Source organism: Scaptodrosophila lebanonensis, unplaced genomic scaffold (genome assembly GCF_003285725.1).
Source record: "Scaptodrosophila lebanonensis strain 11010-0011.00,11010-0021.00 unplaced genomic scaffold, SlebRS2 tig00000163-arrow-arrow-pilon, whole genome shotgun sequence".
Lineage (NCBI taxonomy): Eukaryota > Metazoa > Arthropoda > Insecta > Diptera > Drosophilidae > Scaptodrosophila > Scaptodrosophila lebanonensis.
Window position 1 is genome coordinate 351,653 of NW_022060598.1, and position 20,732 is coordinate 372,384.

General features: G+C 40.9%; 1 protein-coding gene across 5 annotated transcripts in view; it reads right to left on the bottom strand.

Moving 5' to 3' along the window:
- Positions 1 to 384: 384 nt before the first annotated feature.
- The window catches only part of LOC115629762 (MAGUK p55 subfamily member 5), a 55,154-nt gene continuing 34,806 nt past the window's right edge, over positions 385 to 20,732 (bottom strand). For 2 of the 5 annotated variants that reach the window (XM_030526313.1, XM_030526310.1), the window contains 7 exons: positions 20,031 to 20,246; positions 3,776 to 4,016; positions 2,419 to 3,700; positions 1,654 to 1,850; positions 1,214 to 1,345; positions 974 to 1,155; positions 385 to 904 (listed from right to left, as the gene is read on the bottom strand). In XM_030526313.1, coding sequence (XP_030382173.1) covers positions 710 to 904; positions 974 to 1,155; positions 1,214 to 1,345; positions 1,654 to 1,850; positions 2,419 to 3,700; positions 3,776 to 4,016; positions 20,031 to 20,246 — 2,445 coding nt within the window. In that variant the 3' untranslated portion in view covers positions 385 to 709. Of the gene's footprint in view, positions 905 to 973; positions 1,156 to 1,213; positions 1,346 to 1,486; positions 1,526 to 1,653; positions 1,851 to 2,418; positions 3,701 to 3,775; positions 4,017 to 10,079; positions 10,905 to 12,258; positions 12,368 to 20,030; positions 20,247 to 20,732 lie in introns of those variants that run through there. The other 3 variants (XM_030526309.1, XM_030526311.1, XM_030526312.1) reach the window with 3 other exon arrangements.

Sequence of the window (20,732 nt, forward strand, 5' to 3'; positions counted from 1 at the left end):
TATGCTTATTAGTTAAAAACTAGGATTAAAAAAAATAGTAAATATGTATATATATATGTATATTAATTTTATTGTAGATAACAGATTTTGTGGTTTTGTGAACATACATGATTGATTAAAAAGACGTAAAAAAATTGCTTTTGCTTTAAAATACATATCAAACAAACATATAAATACTAATATATATTGTCTATATATTTATATATAATATTGTAAATATTTATATTCGCTCTGGGCTATATATAAAGTAATTGATTAATATTTCTCATTTCTCCATGTATGTATATACTCTAGGTATAAAACATACATATGTGTGTAGTCAAAAAAAAAAAAAAAAAGTAAAGGGTAAGTACAGCAGGCAAACTGAATTACACACACTTGGCATTGTTTTGCTTTTTCTTTGTTTTTCAACTAATTATATATAATATATTAATGGTTGTTGTTGGGAATGTGTGTTCAGTTTTGGGGTTACTCGCTTCGATATTCGACTGTGAGTTGTTTTAAATATTTATTTACAAAGTTAGGTTCGATTTGCTGTTGTTGCTGTTTCTATGTTTGATGACCCCCTGGTAAACAGTTTGACAAGCACTGTGTTGCGTCGCTAGTAAGCAAATAGGAATGCATATAGTTCGCATATATTGTATATATGTATATATATTAATATATATGAGACTGTGTGTCTGTGTGTGTGTCTTATTGGCCAATTGGTTTATGACTCGTCGCGATTATTATGCACCCATTGGGCCGGCACCCACTGCGGCTCTCGTTCCAGCGAATTAATCTCGGCCAGCAGCTGATGATAGGCCCGCTCCGTGTCATTGTTGATGATTATCATGTCGAACAGATGGCCCCAGCGGGCCTCCATATCGCGTGCCGTGGCAATGATGTCCTTTAGCTCCTCCTCCTGCACAAATGTAAAGAAAGAGTTTTTTTAAACGACTGAGGCTAAGAATCCGGCCGGCCGGCTACTCACCTTGAAGGGCTCGCCGTTGCGCAGCTTTTTTTGGCGTAGCTTGTCTAGGCTGGGCGGTGCCACCAGCACCACATAGGGCTTCAGGTCTGAGGCGCGGAGCAGCTTCAGGCTCTGCGGATGCAAGTTAAGCACACAGATCTTGCCGCTGGCAACAACCGTGCGTATGGCCTCCAGTGATGTGCCTGCAGAAGATTCTTTATTAGGGGGACGTTCGAAATGGAAATTGTTAGTTCTACTCACCGTAATAGGCCTTCTCGTACTCGCCATGCTCGACAAAACGACGGGCTAAGATGTCCGCCTCGAAAGCCTGTCGCGTTATGAAATGATAATCGACGCCGGGAACTTCGCCTTCGCGACGTGCACGTGATGTGTCTGTGGAGAAGCGAACGGGAAAGGAGAGTAGAGGATTAGAGCAGAGCTATAAGAGGTGAGGGGTCGTGTTCTACGGATTGAAAGCAGCCTAGGAAACGCTAGCATTGCGCTTGGAGGCAAGTGCGAGACCGTGTGCTTTACCCTTAGCTGGCTTCAGCTTCTCCTCAAGCAAGAGGAACACTTTGCGCAGCGCCATTCAAAATTTATAATAGAGAAGTCAGTGAGTCAGTCAGAGAGAGTGTGAGAAAGACATTTGCAAGCCAGGGCCAAGCACCAAATGGATGTTTGCCTGAAACTCTTTCACTTACGTGGCACTGCTGCCGAGAAGCGCTCCGAGTCGGCCATCAAACGCTGGCGTAACTCGTGTCTGCCAATATTGGGTGGTCCGATCAGCACAATGGGCCGTTTGTGAGTTGCACGGGGATAGTAGAGCGCCACCTCTTCGTAGGTGAGTATCTCCTCCGGATCGGTCTCGTCTGGCGCGGTCGTGGCGTACAAAGGATAGCTGAAAAATGAAGTAGATATGAATATTGGCATGGAACTTTCAACTTGCTTTCGAAAAAAAGGTGAAACTAGATTTTAGAATGAGTCAAGCAGTCTTGCTTTCAAGTGAGGCTTAGAACTTGACTCGCCAAGAAAGACTCAACGAGCGATAGTCTATCAAAAGGAAAGGAAGTCAAGTGTTACGGGAACAACTTTAGACAGCTTTAATGAAAGTAATATCTATGCTAATGGTGGACTAAAAATATGTAAATATGTCCTAGTCTTATCACAATAGTCGATCAATGAGCAATTCATAAAGAAAAACCACTCCTAAGGACTTTAATATCGAATCCTGTTGCTTTGCACAGCACGTATTGGGCAAAAAGGGTTTGAAAGAAGTTTGGGAGTAAGAGAATCGTAAAATTCCTGTAACCTACATTTTATAAATCTCAGCAGAGGAATATAATAAATAATACAAAAAAGTTTGAAGCTGAAACTATTGAAGTCCACTCATTCGATTTACATCATTTATTTTAATAGATTGCGAAAAAGTTGAAAATCGATTGTTTTTTTTTTGTGTCTACACTTACCCTGCCTCCGAGCTGGCCTTCTTCTTCTTCTTGCGACCCTTGCGCGCGCAGAGTAACGTCGCCCCCTTGCTGCCGCCATCCTTACCGCGCGATCTCGCCAGGCCAGCCTCCTCGGCAATGGCCAGCTTCATGGTCTCGCGCTGATGCTGAAACGACTGACTAGGTATGAGGCCGGCCAGTGTCTGGTCCTCCTCGCCCTCGCGATATGCCTGCCACCAATTGGGATCCTCGCGCGAGATCACATGCAGCACATCGCCCTTCTGGAAGCTAATGCCCAGCTCACGGCACGGAATATACAGATCGTCCTCGGGATCGTAGTCGAAATGGGCGCGCACATGCAGCACAGCCGTATCGCGATGACCCATGCCACCGAGACTGCCGCCACCACCAGGGGGCGGACTGCCCGCGGGCACTATCAGAAACGTGAGGGTACCCTGCATGGCGCCGAGAAGGGCGCACACCTCGTTCACCGTCTTGCCACGCAGCTCCTGTCCATTTACCTCCAGTATTTCGTCGCCCTCGTGCAAGAGTCCTGACTTCTCGGCAGCCCCGCCTCGGACAATTCGCCCAATGACCACCGCTTCGCCCTCGTTGCGCACCGTCGCGCCCAACGGTTCCGTCGACTTCTCAATCTGTATGATGCGTATGTTGTCGTTCTGATCGTTCAGTGTACCGAAGCAGGCGCTCATCGGTGGCGGAGAGTCGCTTCGTGCTGGCACCAGAGGTGGCGTTACAGCCGCCATTTTCCCGCCGGCGGCCAGAACGTGCTGTGGCAATGGCATAGCGCCGCGTTGTGCCAGCGTGGGGGGTGGACCGACTACCGGTGGTATCGGTGGCACCACCGGTGGTGGCACAGCAGTGCCACGCAGCGAGGCCGATTTGGCGGCGGTTGCCGCAAACAGCGGACTGCTGTGACCGCTCAGCGTTGGCGTCGGCGAGGGGGTGGTGTCTGTGTGCGTGGCAATGCGATCGTGCGCCAGAAACAGACCTTCCATCTCGTGGCTAGTTAAAAGATTCCCCAGTTCGATGGCCGCCGCTGTATTGGACTGCGTCAGCATTTCCACCACATCCTTTTGAAGACTGAGCGCACTCACGTGCACAGGACTGGAGACACGCGGTCGGCGACGCTGCAGCACGGCGGTGCGGGCGGCCAGCACGTGCGCCACACTGGCATTGGCCAGCACATTGTGCGCCGTCGAAACACGACCCGCAAGCGAGCTCATGCCGCTCTTGCTCAGCTGACTCTGTAGACGCGTCAGTGCGGCAATCAGTTCACCATAGCCTGGAGAGGTGGAGAGGTGGGAGTTTCGTGTCAAAAAAGGACTCTGTCGGATGGACTGCGCTTGTTTGAACCTACCTATGATTTTGCTCGCCTCTAGCGTCTCATCGTCCATGTAGGCCTCGTTCTCGACACCGGCCATCGTCAGAAGCTCATTGTTGGTCATGCCCGTGGGCTGCTGCTGCTGCGGCATCTGTGATTTGTTGCCAGCCGTGTCCTGTAGAGCCTTAAGTTTTCGCGATCCGCGTAGACTGTTGCGCAGAAACTCATTTTGTTGCGCAATGCGCTCCTCCTCCTCGCGCCGGCGGCGTAGTTGCTCCTGCAATGCACAAAAGAAGTTAGGGTTGAGTTAGGCCTAAGAGCTTTATCCGATAAAACATATATATTTATATTACAGTCTATATAGTACAGTATGTAGTAGTATAGTCAGATAAATCTGCAATCAAAGGACTTTCAAAGGCACCCTTTCTGCTGTCTTCACGTTGTCAGTTAAGTAGATGCCTTGGCTTATTATTCCGATTTTTTATTTTTCCCTGTTCTTCCGAAACTAATGGGCTTTAATTCACTTTCGTTGGTGAGTCTTAGACTCGATTTCTACAATTAAGACTCAGAGCCTGTGAAAATGTTTTTCTTTCAGTTCGAATAACTATGATTTGCTGAAAATCTGGGAAGTGTTCCATTAAGTCTCTCTCTGGCTATGAAGAGTTCTTTATTTGCTTGGAAAAGTCTATCTTTTTTTCCGCGTGGGCCTAGAAGACTTTGAGTTCAAGGCATTCAGACAAAAGTTTAAATGGTAGTGAGTTAACGATGGTGAGTTATCAATGCTTTTGGATTCTTTCCCTAAATTCTACCTTATGAGAATAATTTTAAGGTAACCCTTAATGTTACCTTCCTTAGATAAGATAGAGACTGCTCAGAGTATTTAGCAGCACCGCATCGTGGAACCCAGAAGAACTCTTTGGAATTGTCTGAGGTTTCTACAGATATCTCCCGAACTCTCCCTCTCTCTCTCTGTCTGCTTCTCCCTTGTGAATTAATCACTTAGACAATAAAGATTGGAAAACATCTTGTGTTAGATCTATTCAGCTTTTTGAGAAACTTGATATCAAATGCTGCTGTATTTAGCTCATTCAACTCATAACATTCAAAGCACTTTAAATTAGTTTTATAAATTGGAATAAATGTCTGTTGTATTTCTTGTGCTTCAGTTAAATGAGGCACACCTGATATACCAGTTGGTAGAGCAGAAAGGAAGGATAATGGAAAGGTTTAAATGTGAATTGAGTTGCGGGCGTCGACAGGATGTTGGCCACATTCCGGAGAAGCCTTGGCGCATTCGTAACTACTTTTCTGGCTGATGGCATACAACTCAAAAGTAACTTTGTGGGCGAATGGCGTGATGGCTGGGGAGTGGTGGGGGAATTGCGAAAGGGAAGCGGGGTTGGCCAACAAATTCCTCAACGGATTTTAAGTGGCGCACTTAATCCGCGTTCACGACAATTGTGTTAATTTAATTAGTGCTCGAAGCGATGCTTCAAACAAAGAATGCAACGGGGCGGGCTGGGCTGTGGAGGGGGTGTCCATGGAAAAAAAATGTAAGTGTCTTTTGCAGTTGAAGAGAAACAAAAATAAAATAAAATAAAAATAAAACCGAGGCGCACAGAGCCATGAGTGGCTTAACAAAAGACAGACTAGAAAAATGCACAGACCCGAGCAGGGGCCGGGGGGCGTGAAGGGGAAGGGGAAAGGGTGTGGTGTGGTGTGGCACGGTCATGTCATGGCAGGTGCGCAAAATCACAACAGCAACAACAACAACAACAACAAGAGCAATAACGGTTACAACAACAACAATGACAACTGCAAGCTGCGTCGAGGACAAGTTGGAAGTGCAACGATGACGACTATTTAATAAACGGGCGTGCGAGCGTGCCGCTGTGGGCGGATTGTGGGCGTGGCAGTAGCCAACGACAGATTTGGAAGCCTGTCAAGTGTTGTGTGGCACATTTCTCCACACACACACACACGCATACAGACACAGATAAAGCGATACACGCGCAGCTTGTCTGCGCGCTGAACAAAATGATTCACAGTGCTTGCAAAACTGTGAACAGTGAACAGAGATAAGAAGAAACGTCGAAGAACTAAAAACTAATTGAATAACAACAAAGTGGCGCTGAGAATTCCAAAATGAATGGGAACAACAACAACAACAACAGCAACAATAAAAAAATTGCTGAACTTGCATAATGCGCAACAAAACACAAGCACAAGCACAAAAGCAAGAACAACACCAACAACAAATTGAAGGAAACAAAAACAGCATTAAAATGCGCACGAAAACGAGAAAAGCAAAAAACTGCAAAAAATAAATAGAAAATGAAATGCAAATAAATAAATGAAAAAAAACAAAAAATTCATTAAAATACGAAGCGTACTATCGGCCAACAGCAGACGGGGCAGAAGCAGAAGACTATTGTGGCTGAGAATCGCTGTGAACCAGAATTGTGGCATAACAGGCCCGACCTGACATTGAAAACTTGGCCAAGTCTATAGTGGCAGGCATTCTTTTGCTTCTTGTTGTTATTGCTGTTGTGGTTGTTGTTGTTGTTGGTAGTATTGCTGCTGGAGGTGGAGGAAGTGGCAATGACAGCGACAACCACCACAATGGCAATAAATTTGTTTCGCCGCGTTTTATTTTTTTGTCATTTTCTCTTCTTATGCTTACCAAGAATATCATCATCAGCATCATCTCATCATTGCCTTCACATCATCTCATCATCTTTAGAGTCAAACGACAATTTTCGCAAATGCAGCACCACCCAGCCAGTGGTTGCCAAATGAGCCACACACTTTATAAACTTTGCGAGTTCGATGAAGTGCTGCAATAACAACACAAGCCTACGATTTGCTTGATAGATTAGCTTTCGACAAACTTAGTAGCCGATAAGCCTATTTATTTTCAATTTTTATTAACCTGGGGAATTTGCATTGGAATTTCTGCAAAATTATCTCATCATTTTTAATAGGAAATGAATGTAAGGGACTCTAAGCACTCTTCTTCTTATAAAATAGTACTCTAAAGAGTAAGGAATAGGCATTTATCAGAACCAATAACTAAGCGAAGACCTAAAAATATATTTAAATCTTGTATTACTATTCTTTTAAGCAACAAAGACGTCTAGACTTTTATGAACAGATAATATAATTAAATATAATTATCTTCTGTAATCTATTCTTCAGAACGAAGTCGATATTTTATGACTATGGTTTAAACCTATTAAAATGAATTTAAAATAAATGAACTCAAGACAATGCAACGAAATCAAATTCTAATTGAAATTCAATTCTAAAATGTGCGATTCAACAAAACTACACTATGAAAAAGCTTGGCGTTTTTCTGATAAAACTGCGCCCACAGGCCGATATATTTATGTTTCTAAATGAATGTAGATTTTGGCAAAATGTTGTTAGAATAAGCAAACCATGTTGGGAAAGTTGGCATTCATTTCATTCTTTCTTTGGAATTTCTAGTTATGCTCTGTACATAAATGGATATTGTTTAGAGAGTAAATATTTTAAACAAAAGTGTTAATTATAGACAAACAGAAGCTTATTTAAATATTTATGCTAGGCTATTCACAAAAATGCGTATATACTCGTATTTGTATGTAATTACAACAGTATTGGAGGCGAAGTGTCTCGCATCACGGACAGCACTGAGAGTTGTTCTTGCAACGATCGCTCCTATGGCAGCTATATTAAATATTGGGGGTACATCTGGTTTGTAATAAACTTGTTGTATTGCCTATGGATAAAAAAAGTGTACATGCCAAGTTTAGCGTCCCTAGCCATTATTGTTTAAAAGTTCTCGGTGTTCATACAGACGGACAAATCGAATCGTTTCGTCAAGCTAATCATATGGAGTCTGACACGCGTCCTTCAGCCTGATACATGCACCCTACCTTCGGGTATGGGGCATACAAACGATTGAGCTGTTGGGGGAATAGTGGAGTTCTAGATCCAAGAATATACTCAATAGTTGACCGGAATTGATCGAACATGCCAACTGTACGTATACATATGACGATGTTTGTCAACATGGGCTTAAGAGCGCTTAGATGATAGATTAAAGGCCGCTTGCTGTTGTAATGCCATCATCAATCATTTACAAGTTCAGCGTTAGGAGGCAGAAGAGCGTTTTTAGCAGTTACAACAACAGCTACAGCAACAAAGACAGTTCTACGTGCGCAATTGTAAAAAAAAAAAAACAAATAAGGTTTGACGGTAAGTGTTGGGGTTTTTGTAGTTGTCGTTGTCTTTGTTGTTGTTATTGTTGCTGTTGTTGCTGCCATGACATCATCATCATCATCAGCAGCGACATCGCTTGCCAACAGCGGCCAAAGTAAATATGTATATACCTATACATATATACAAATGTACATACTCGTATATACATATAGCCATGTAGATATCGAGAATATTGCGCGTACAACAAAAATTAAAAATATATTAACGCGTTTTTTTTTATCGCCAGTTAATTTTATTGCTGGGGCTGTTCTCGTTGTTGTTGTTGCTCTCTTGGCTGACACCCAGGCAGCGACTATCGCAGCCAACAACAACAACAAGAGAATGAGAGACGCGGGTGCGAACGGGCGGTCCAGTTAGCCTACAACTGTAAAACTTGTTAACTGGTTGCTGCGCATTCCTGTTCCTGCTGTTGTTTTTGTTGCTGTTGGTGTTGGTGTTGTTCTTGTTATTAGCAAACAGATAGAAGCATAAAAATTCAGGTGTAGCTGCTGTTGCCATCATCTGAGCCCCCTGAACCCCTGAACCCCCTGGTCACCAACCACAGCCGTCGCGAGTCTGGGGGAAATTATTTAAATTACGCGCTGGAATTTCATTAATTGATAAAGAAAATGAAGCAGCCAGCAGCGACCCCCTCTCCTCCCTCTCTGTTGAAAATGCAACCCTGCAGTGTTAATTAAAATACCTTATAAATACCTTTAGAAACTGTTTGAATACTCGCACATGAAACTAACAAGTAGAATGAAGATTAATATTTCACATACATACATATGTATGTACGACTATATAATAGAGACTCGGAGATGTACGAGTTTCTAGACATTTTTTCTACTCGCGAGTAAAATAACTTGCTAGGGTTCGGAAAAAATAATGTATTTTAAAGTTTAATCAACTTTAATGAAAACTACAGAAACTCTATTAGGTGCTTTGCGTAGACTTCCTTTAAATAAATACGTCACTTGCATGGCAAATGCAATAATTCATTTAAAGTAATGTTTCACAGGTTTAAGTGTGGGTTATGTGTCATATTCTTCAATTTCATATCATTTCTTTCATACATTACTTATTTAACGATAAACTTTTTGGCACAAAAGTTTAAAAAAGGTGATCATCTGATTGTGATCAATGACAAAAAAAGCATTTTGTTGGGATAGATCTTAAAGGAATACTTCTTTCTGCTGAAGAAAGAATTGTATAGTAGTTAATAAGAGTACTTTATTTTGACAGCGATGTTAACCCGTTGTTTTGTTTAAAGAATTGGCGCCAATAAAACCATTTAGCTTTTTTTGAATGTTTTGTATAAACTTTGACTGCAATTTTAACCCACTTTTGGGTTGCATTGCATGAATCAGATACTTATCAGATAATTGGATATAGAAAGAAGAAATAAACTCAAGAAATACGTTATAATGTTTCTAATTTCAGCGGCCCTTCCATTTTTAAAATGATGCCAACCGTTACTTCCCTGGTTTTCTTTCGATTAAGAAGCAATCGATTCTCACAACCGAAATATCGATGCTTAAGATTTGAAAAAAGAATCGACTTTGTATGTGAACCAAATACTTATCAGATCACATTTGACAAATTTGTCCATTCACCCCAAAGCTATTCAAGAAGTAAACTATAATGTTTCTAATTTCAACGGCCCTTCCATTTTTAAAATTATGCCAACCGTTACTTCCTAGGTTTTCATTCGATTAACAAGCAATCGATTCTCACAACCGAAATATCGATGCTTGATCTGTAAAAAAAGTAGTGTCCAAATCGATAATTTATTGCATCGTTTCCAACTCTCTGTAGACTTGTTTACATTTTATTTAAATGTATGGAAACCCCAAGTTGATTCGGTGAAAAATTGTTGAATGAGAATTTTTTCAAAAGGGGAACTACAAATTGTGTGCAATTCATGGCGGTAATTTTCAATTTATGACATGACAACTATTGAAGCGTTCGGCTATGGAAAGTGTTGGTTGTGTCGACGACATACAAACGTTCGTCGTTTATGGGGACTGGCCATAATGGGTGTTTCCACACTATATGGGGTTATTTTGGAAATGTTGCCCCTGCAAAGACTTGCCTGTTGTTGTCGCAAACGCGTCGACGAACGTTGGATTTGTGTGCCACGACGCAGGGAGCTGTTGCGCTGAGCCTGTGATATGTGGCTAGGAGTGTTGCTGGCAGATGGTGGCCAGTGCTGTTGTTGTTGTTGTTGTTGTTCTGGTTGCTGCTCTATACTCTCTGGTGTTATTGTTGTTGTTGTTGCTGCTGCCAGCCCATTACCATTCATATCACAATATTTGCTGGCAGTGCTGTTGTTGTAGCTGTTGTTGTTGTTGTTGTTGTTCATATTGGCGCAATGTTTGTCATTTTCTTTTTCACAGAGCGGCGGCGGCGACTGTGGCTGCTTGTTGTTGCTGTTATTGTTGGTTATTATAACATTGTTGTTGTTGTTGTTGTTGCTGTTGTTATTACTGCACAGGACTGCATACTTTGTGGGTGTTGCCATAATAGTCGGTGCTGTTGTTGTTGTTGTGGTTGCTGTTATAGCCGCTGATGTTGCTGCTGCCACTCCAGCAGCAACAGTTGCCGTTCTATCGCCAACACCAACCACATTGTTCTCTAGCACTATATGCAGCGTCGATACGACCATTTCTGATTGTACCTGGCAACTTTGTGAGATGTTTAAATTGTTTTGATTTATTTTTCGATTATTACTCTTTCGTTCTTTCTTTCACTTTTGTGTGCACTTTTCTTTTTGCCCTTTATTCGCAGTCACAATTTAGTTGAGATTTAGTTGTACACTTAGTTGTTGGCATATTCGATTCACTTGCAGCCCTAAAATGCTGTGCGATGTCATATGCCATGTGCCATGTGATCAGTGAATGTTGTTCCATTTTAGATACTGGTTTGCAACAAAAAGTTTTAACTATATTGTGTGCGTATCTCTATCTGTGTGTGTGCTTGTGTGTGTGTCAGCAACTATGCAAATGCCTGTGCATACCAAAGACCCTGCACACCCCGCCCTTACCTGTGTGCAGCTTAAGCCTTTCATTTCCTAAGCCCCTTTTACTTGCGGCAAGCCAGCTAGCCAGCTAGCCAGCCAGCCAGCCAGCCAGAGCGCCAGCCAGCGAGCAACGCATAAATTTGAATATAAAAATATTTTTCAACTTTGTTATTTTTCGTTTTTTGTGCATGTGTGTTGTAAAATGAAATGCAGCTTAATGCGTAGTCAGCTCGTTGTTGTTGTTGTAGTTGTTGTTGTTGTTATTGTTGGATGACTGGCTGGGTTGTTGGGCTGCTGTGCCATCCGTAAACGCGCATAAACAAAAAAGCATCTGTTAAAATAATTTGCTTTATGTGCTGCTGCATTGTCTGTCACAGCCATAAAAGCGAAAGTTGTAACAACAACAGACAGGGCTTATGTATGTGTGTGTGTGTGTGTGTGTGTGTTTGGTTCTGTTTAAAAGAACCCAAGAACGAACGAACGACTGAGCTGTGCTCGAGGCGGCCGAGTCGAGTCGCATGCAAATTTTAAAGCTCAACTGCATGGCACAGACATGGACAGAACATTTTCATTCAGAGACGACACTCGCAGAACTCGTGCAATTCAAAACTATTTACATTTTGTGCATTTTTGTATTCATTTATTGTAATTAGTGTTATTATTATTATTGTTATTGTTCGTATTGCGTTGCTCTTTTTATTTATATTTTTACGTGCATCGTTTACCAAGCAAATGGCAAGGAGCTGTCTGTCCTCTGTCTGTCTGCCTGTCTGGCTGTCCGGCTGTCTTTCAAGCAGGAAAGGACAGGCTTGGCATGTCTGCAGTTTCGTTGACGTTTACAGAAAAGTTTATTTCACTTTATTGTTTACTTTTTATCCTTTTATACAATTATGCAAAATAATGTCGTCGTTGAGTCATTCTCTTTTTCCGCCCTTTTCCCCCAACTCCAACTATGCCAACAATTGTTGTTGCTGCTGCAGTTTTAAATGCGCTCGGGGTTTGTGTCCAGGCTAACTGCATTCAGTCAGTCATTATTTATTTATGGGCTGTTGGGTTCGTGCTTTTTGCTGCTAATTGCGTCCCACATTCCAATTGTGTTAATTATAATATTTGCTCACTTTATGAACATTTCATTTGCAGTGACTGTAAAACTGCTGCACAAACACTGATAAGCTGTGTCCAACTACTAGCTACTGGCTGGGGCTGGCCAAAAATTATGGCCAATTAAGATTAGTTTGGGACGCCGCCTTACACAAGAACCACTTGGCATATCACCTCAAGCTGCACTCATTAGAGGGCAAGCTTATCGCACCATTTACACACACACAAAAAAAAAAAAAAACACAAATATCGGAGCGACAAAATACAATCATGAAACAAAAGAATCATTATGATTCGAAAACACGACTACGGCGACCCAACGGGCAATGCGGCCGATCGCACAACGCGTAGAAAAACAACTAAAAACCCCAACTGAAAAATCATAACAAATAACCGACAACGACAACCACATCGAGACATCGACATCGACATCGAGACATCGACCGTGGGCCGGGGCGGGGGGCAGAGGGGCAGGAGGGCAGCCGCGGCGGTATCGGCCAGCATGTGAATGAGCGAACGAGCGGCAATGCTCACATTCACACATGTTTGTGTATCTGTGTGTGTATGTGTGAGCCAAGTTACCAGCAACGCAGTGCGCTCCAAAAAAAAAGTAAAAAAAAACAACAACAACAACAGTGAATGCTCAAAAGTGTAAAGCAAAAACCAACGATTGGGTGCGCGTGTGTGTGTGTGGGTGTGCGGTAGCTTTATTTGCTCCACAAACACAAGTACACATGCATACATATGTATATGTGCATACGTATGTGTGCGCGCTCTAAAACGCAGTACAAATAAGTGCAAATTATTTAACTAATTTGCGTACTTAAAGCAAACGCCGACCGCGTCAATAGCGATAACAACAACAACAACAAGAATCTGACAACCACCTGAGCCTTGCCTACAACAACAACAACAACAACGACAGCAGCAATAAAAACTGCAGTTGGCCGCATTACAAACAATAAAGAAAATAACAAACAATTACAAAAACAGCACACATTGGCCGCTTACCTTTGCCACAGTGCCTCTCAAACTGTCTGAAAATGCAACCACGACGAAGGGGAGGCGAATACGAAGTGTCTATAGTTTTTGAGCCGATTGCGTGATCTACACAAATTTTACAGCGTTGCAAAGTTGAAAACCCACCCATTTCTGTCACCACAAGTTAATTTTTACTTTGCATGCCACAGCTTTAGATAAAATATATCATATTATACTTGTATCTAGGGGAGCTGCGGAGAGTAAGGCTTTAGAGTGCTAGTGACACAGATCTGCGACTCTACAATTGAAATGTTTTAAAAAAAATGCTTTTCAAATATTTTCTGTTTAATGTCTTAAAAAGTACGGGTTAGGGCGAAGAAATTGAATATTTGGCCGTAACTCAAAATTTGTAGTTTTTAAAGGATATATTCATTTCAGCATACACCTAATCTTGTTTTTACACGGTCTTTTTTTACACGATTTTGATATAGCACGGTTTGAAAATTAAAAATTACCTATTTTTGCATATGATCAATGTCTTTTTTTACACGGCTGTTTCTGGAACCAATCGACCGTGTAAAAACAGAATTAGGTGTACTTCGTTCACTTTTCGAAGAAATGTTCTAAGGTCCATAGTCAATCGTATTTGTTAGCTTGCATTGTAAATTCAATTCATTTGTCATTGTAAAGCTAAAGTTTTTATAATTCTAAAAAAAAATTGCCTTTATTTTTAACCGAAACATTTCACTGTGCCATGTGAGTTCCATTTGCTTTTTTTTTGATTCATTGCTTTTGTTACTTTGTTGTTACTGTCGCTTTCGCCTTTGTTGCTCTTCCCATTTAAAGGCTTATTGTATTTATTCCGAGGCTTTGTTAAATCCAACGCCCCAGCTTAATGATTCGTTCTATTTTTAAGACCTTTTTAAAAGGTAATTACAATCAAATTGCCAGAACCTATATATATGTATAGACATATTCGATGATATGCTATGCTAAAAGGGTGCTGTGTGACTCTCTAATCCTAATATTCCGTAAATACAGGTTTTTTTATAGCCCCCCTTATTGACTGTTCTTCAGAGTGTTGAGAAATCCCTTTCAAATTATGAAGTATTCATCACAAAAATTGTTGTAATTATAAACTGAAGTTTTCTCCTTCAAGATCAACTGGAAATGAAAAAACTGTAGTCGTGACTCTTTACAGTAGATTTGCGGTTGGTTAAGGTCCTATTAAGGAATCCTTTTTGATTGTGGACTGTGAATAAAGTTCAAAGTTTTTTTTTTTATTTGTTTTCCTTTAGTAAGATTAAACACAATTAGTCCCGGATATATAAGCATATATACATCTTTTTGATTACGAAACAAGGCAATCATGCACAATTTGATGATAATTAATTAAAAAGCTAGATCAAAGCTGTAGATTATTCTCTAAAGCAAATTAATTTCTCTCCAAAAATACGTTGCTCAATAAAATCGATAATTTATTGGTGGGAGCACTGCAGATTATTAAGGTCTGCTTTAGCTTACAAAATCGATCAGCTTGGAAGTTAAATAAATAAATAAAATAAACCACTATTGCAGTAAACCCCACTTCATAATTATAAATCCATTTAATAATACTCAAATAGTCCACCATTTTTCAAGCTTTGATAACAACAAATTGTTCAATGTATTTGTTTGTTTATTTTTAATTTCTTCAGCTAATATATTTAGTAGAAATAGTTCCGATATTAAGAAGATATTGCTGAAAGGCAAAATTGGAACTGAAACAAGTAAAAAAGCTAAAGTCGGGTGTCCCGACTTTGAAATACTCTGTACATATGTTTACAATAATTATAGAAAATAAAAAAATTAAGAAAATAAAAAAAAAAATTTGATCGATTTTACCTCTCTCGGTATTCGAACTCACGTAAAGGGTGTATAATTGCACATTTACATAGCAATTGCGTCTGTGTGAGTGTATGTATGCCTATGCGCATCTATTCGTGTCTGTGTAAGCATTTTCGCAGTCAACCAAACAGCAACATCAACAACAGCCGCGGGCAGCGCTTGAGCAGCGCTGCAGCAGCGCTGCATCAGCAAATATATTTATGGCTATAACTTCTTGTTAAATCGGTCTATCATAATGAAATTTGGCATACGGACACATAATAACCAACTGGGGGTATTTCCAAAATTTTAGTTCGAAATTCCAAGAATTACGGGAGTTACGATTTGCGGGGTAGAGGGGAGAGGGAGGGGAATTCCAAAATATACATTTTCTGCGTATTCACATAAGGCATCTGGGACTAAAATTTGGTGTTCCTAGGTCTTATAGTCTCCGAGATATAGGCGATTATACGAATGGAAAATCGGGAAAACCCCCATAGGGGGGAAGTGGGGGGGAAAATCAAAAAAATAAAACAACTCGTATAGAATACACACATAACGCATCTTTGTGCAAAATTTGGTGTCTCTATCTCTTATAGTCTCTGAGATCCAGGTGTTCATACGGACGGACAGACGGACAGACGGACAGACAGACAGACAGGGCTAGATCGACTCGTCTCGTCATGCTGATCAAGAATATATATACTTTGTGGGGTCTGCCACGCCTCCTTCTGCCTGTTACATTTTTCAGCTCCCGCAAACCTAATATACTCTTGTACATTTCATGTACAGAGTATAAAAAGAGTTCCTTATCTTTTAGGTTAATTTACTTTTTATTTGTTCGTTTTCGTTTTAATTTCAGTATTTCTATTCATTATTTATTTTGAAATGTACGTCTGTTTAAAGGTGTGCTTTGATTTTAGCGTTAAATTGCATTTCTCTTGTGATTGTTGATTGACACAAAAGTAGACTATTATGTATAAATTATGTGTGCAAAGTTTGGTTAATGTAGCTTTTGAAATGTGGACGGTATTGACGAAATTCTGTAGCGGGGGAAGGGGGGAAAATTCCAAAAAATAAAATAGACTCGTCCTTTCTCGGACCTAGGAGAATCTGGATACCAACTTTGGTTATTCTGGCTTTTATAGTTTCTGAGATCCTTGCGTTCATCCAGACGAACGGACAGTCGGACGGGCGGACATGTCTAGATCGATTTCTTTCGTCATGCTGATTCAGAATATATATACTTTATAGGGTCGGAGATGCTTCCTTCTGCATGTTATATTCTTTGCACAAGCCTAATATACCCTTTTTACCCTACGGGTACAGGGTATAAAAACACAAACTTATTTTATGTCTGCGTACCAAGTTAGGCGACAATTCTATTTGCATTAAAAATATACCTCAGGGAGAGAGTTTTTCTAATTTGAATATAAAAGTTGCCAACATACATATGTAAGGAATTCTCAACTCCAAAGGCGTGAATGCAACTCTGTGTGCGAGGAGGGGGAAGGTCTAGCACGTTCGCACCTCTTGAGGGGGTAGTAGCAGTAGCGGCCCTAAGCTTGTTGGCAATGCATAAGCTGCAAAGCGGACTATTAGATTAAAACTTGCATAATTAATCATTTCATTTAAGAACTTTGCAGGGGGCAGCAGCCTCCACACATCTGAGGCACTTTTTCGTTGTCGTTGTCGTTGTCGTCGTCATCCTCATCGTCATCTTCTACTTCTTCTCTGGCCTCCCCCTCTCTGTACACAGGCCAGCAATGTTCTTTGCTTTCAAGTGCACACAAAGTAAGAAGAAGCATGAAGAAGAAGGAAAAAATAAAATAAGAAGAAAAAAGCTGTTCATCAACTTTTTCACACCCACAACTGCAGCAACGCAGGCAACGGCTGAAGCAGAAGCAGAAGCAGAAGCAACAACAATAATATCAGTTTAAGCTTCAAGCTTTGGCTTCGGCTTTAGCAAACGCGTCATAGTCTACGTCTCTCTCGCCTTTTCCGTTCTCTTGCGTTGGCTCCCCCCTCCCCATCCCGTTTATTGTCTTTGAGTGCAAACTTTGTAATAGTTATAGTTAAAAGCAACAGCGACGACCCACGCGAAATAAAACATCCCCGCCCCACGCCCCAGGCCACACACGCTCACTCTCTCTCCCTCTCTCTTTCTGCTGTCGCTCATATTGCTGTGCAACATGGTACCAAAGAGCGAAGGTATGGCCATTAAAAAGTGCAACTATGCTGCTCTCACTGCTTAGGTGCAAACGTCAAAGACATTTTAAAGGTAGTGGAAAAGCTTTGTGTGAAGAGGATAAAATATCTGATCAAATGCGGGGGTTGTTTAAATGTTGATGGTACTCTTTAATTACTCTTTTTGAGTTTAGTGGGCGACGATCACATTTAAGTTCCCAGAATTTAGCAAACATTCCGATTGGAATTTGATATAGGATGTCGTTAGTGAGCGACGATCTGAAGAATGTGGATAGCTCTATAGCAAACATTCAGATTCGAATTTGTATATACTATACATAAATCGTTATGTCGTTTTGTGCGACTTTTTTGTTCAACCATTTTACATATATCTTTCTTTAAAACAAAGCTTATTGTACTATTTTATAAGTTAATTCGTCAAGTTTGCCTGAGGCTGCACAAAAAGTTTACAAATTCGATAACAGCTTTGCCGGATTGCGGTCAGAAAGCAGTCGAAATTTGCGCTCTAAAGGTGGCAGCACAATTTTTTTTTTCAATCTTTATTCCTTATTTAAGATCTATCATAAGGAGGACAATTATTAAATTATATGAAATCAACTTGCTTCTCACATTTTAGGGCGTCCTTTGAATGTGGATGCCTAATAATTTGCGCCGAGTCAAAAGTTGTTGTCCCACACCAAATGGTGATATTTTCAAACTGAATTTTATGTGGCTTTTCAGTGACGTGGAGCGTTTTGTGACGTCACAGCAGGGAAACACCGACTAACGGAACTGCGTAATGCCATACCTTTCAGATAATGTGTTTCGCACATCGAGTCGCACTTTGGTGTTTCTCTTGTTTCGCTGGTCGCGAGCATTTTTATGTGCACTCTAAATGGGAATAATTAATGTGATTAACTGTTAATGCATTGGATTATGGTTGGTTGCGGCACAGTTTTACAGCCACTGCAATGCGTGGTTCGTGGCCGTTGTTCTGGGCGTTCCGGCCAACGTACAAAGCGTCGTAACTGTTTGTAATTACGTACAACAACAGAACGAACGGGCGCGCATACCGGAAACGTTGCCATAGACGCTCAATAATGAACAACGCCAAACAATGATGAATGTACACACACACACACACACACACACAGACACACACATAGGTACACAGATACTTGCATACATACATATGTATGTACAGGTACGTAATGGTTTTTACCTGTCGGGCATAACAACAACAGCAATGTAGCAGCAACGGCGCAACAACAAATATAAAGACAGCAATAACCACAATGCGTGCCAGTTGAACGTGAGCGACACGCAGCCACCGCAACCGCCGAGACTGCCACCGCCACCTACACCGACACAACCACCAACAACAGTACAACAACACGCACGCACTCGTCTGTGTCGGGCATGAGCGGTCAAGTGAGTCTCAAACTGTGTACGATTGGCATGCAACTCATGGCTACACATTTTATAACTCACCAACGACTAAATGCATTATTTGCATACAAAAAGGAACATACTTGTATATAGTATATATAATGCAAGACTCTTCCGACACATACATATGCATGTACATAAATGCAAAACCTATCCGTATATCATCGAGTTGCAATCATTCAATAATCCTTTCTAAGCGTTATAATTCGAATAGTGTTATTTCTCCCGAAGTAGAAATGATTAAAGGTGCATACATATATATGTATGTTCATATATCTTGTATCTTAATCAGCATGACACAAGAATAATCCAAATCGAGTTGTCCGTCTGTCTGTTTCAATCACCAGCGTGCTCCCACAGCTTTCGAGCAATCGCGTTAAGCCGTCGCGACGCGACTTCTTTTTGACGCACACAGACAATATAACAAGACCGACAATGTCAGATCAGTAAATCATATAAGCCGCTGTCATAGAAACGATCTGATTTACAAACAGTTTTTGTATCAACAACTTGTTTTCATTTCAAAAGATATGTGAATCAAATTGCCTTTTGGAAAGGTTGTACTCATATCTGACGGTTTAGCATCATTTGTGGGTCGCAAATGGGGACAATGGAAGATCAAATAATGCTTTCTAATAAATGAAAACAGAGTACGAAAATAGTAGGGAGTATATTTTAAGCTCGCTACTTTAGGCGATCAGATTAATTTATTCACACTTAGCTAAAATAGGCGCTTATTAGCTTTTGGTCCAAGCTACTCCCACAAGAAGATTTAAATGGAAAAATTTAACAAGACATAAGAAGATGATACCTTTTTATTTATTTGGATGCAATCATTCTTCTTAATCGCCCTAAAATATCGTTTTAAACATAAAACAAATATTATTTGCAATTAAGTGGACGATTTGCAAATCTTTTTATGAAATCTCCTCAATTAAAGAAAGGCATATTCAATTATTTTTACCAAAATATAAACTTTATCGAAGCTTCAGTTTTTTCATAGAGTTTCATAAATCAAGCAATTCATATGTATATACACCTAATTCTGTTTTTACACGGTCGATTGGTTCCAGAAACAACCGTGTAAAAAAGACATTGATCATATGCAAAAATAGGTGATTGGTTCCTTATCTCTAAAGAAATATATGACAAATTTTTAATTTTGAAACCGTGAAAAAAAGACCGTGTAAAAACAGGATTAGATGTAGTATATATTATATATAAGCAGATATATCAGTCTGCGAGCAATTTCCACCCACTTTTTGTCACCGGCGGTGTTGGTCAAAAAATAAACGTTGTATCGACAAACGCCGACAGTTTTGGAGTCACTGTGCGATTTATGTAGCCTAACACGTAGGCGCGCGCAATAAAAGTGCGACTTAAGCGATGGACAGCAACCAGATATATAAATAGGTTGAAAAAGTAAAAGCGTCAACTCACCTGATATTTCTTAATGCTGTCCAGCTGCTCTAGAGTGGGTTCCACGATCTGTGCTATCTGCTGGTGGGGTGCCACGGCTCCCTGACTGCTCCCATTGCCCACGACACGATGACGATCGGGGAGCTGCGGCGCCGGGGCGCAGTTGATGAGGCGTCCGTCCTTTTCGATCCGCAGATGATCACGCGGCGGGGGAACGGGCTTGGCATTGCCATTGAGCTGCACACGCACACACGGCAAGGCAGGGGAACGAGAGAGAGAGACAGAGAGAGAGAGAGAGAGCGAGAGATTGCATTGAGTTTTGCAGTTAATTTTTGTTTGTGTATGTGTGTGTGAGTTTATTATGTATGTATGTTTGTGAGTTATGCACATTTATGTATACCCGATTCATATATTCGTATGCATGTTTCATGTACTTGTATATGCGTGTGTATGAAATGTTTGTATTTCGTTTGATATTGTCGTTATTGCTGTTGTTGTTATTGTACCGGCACTGCCAACTTTACAATTACATGTTGTGCTGTACGCTCCGGCCACTCAGCCATAAATAAACGGACCGCAAATAGATGGCGCTAATTTGAAATTGTTGCGACCGTCCCAACGTCCCCGCCTCTTTTTGCCCCTTTCGCACAAATAGTTGTTACAAAAGCTTCTGCCTTTGTAAAACTTTTCTAATATGAATTTTCATTTAAATATTTGCGTAGG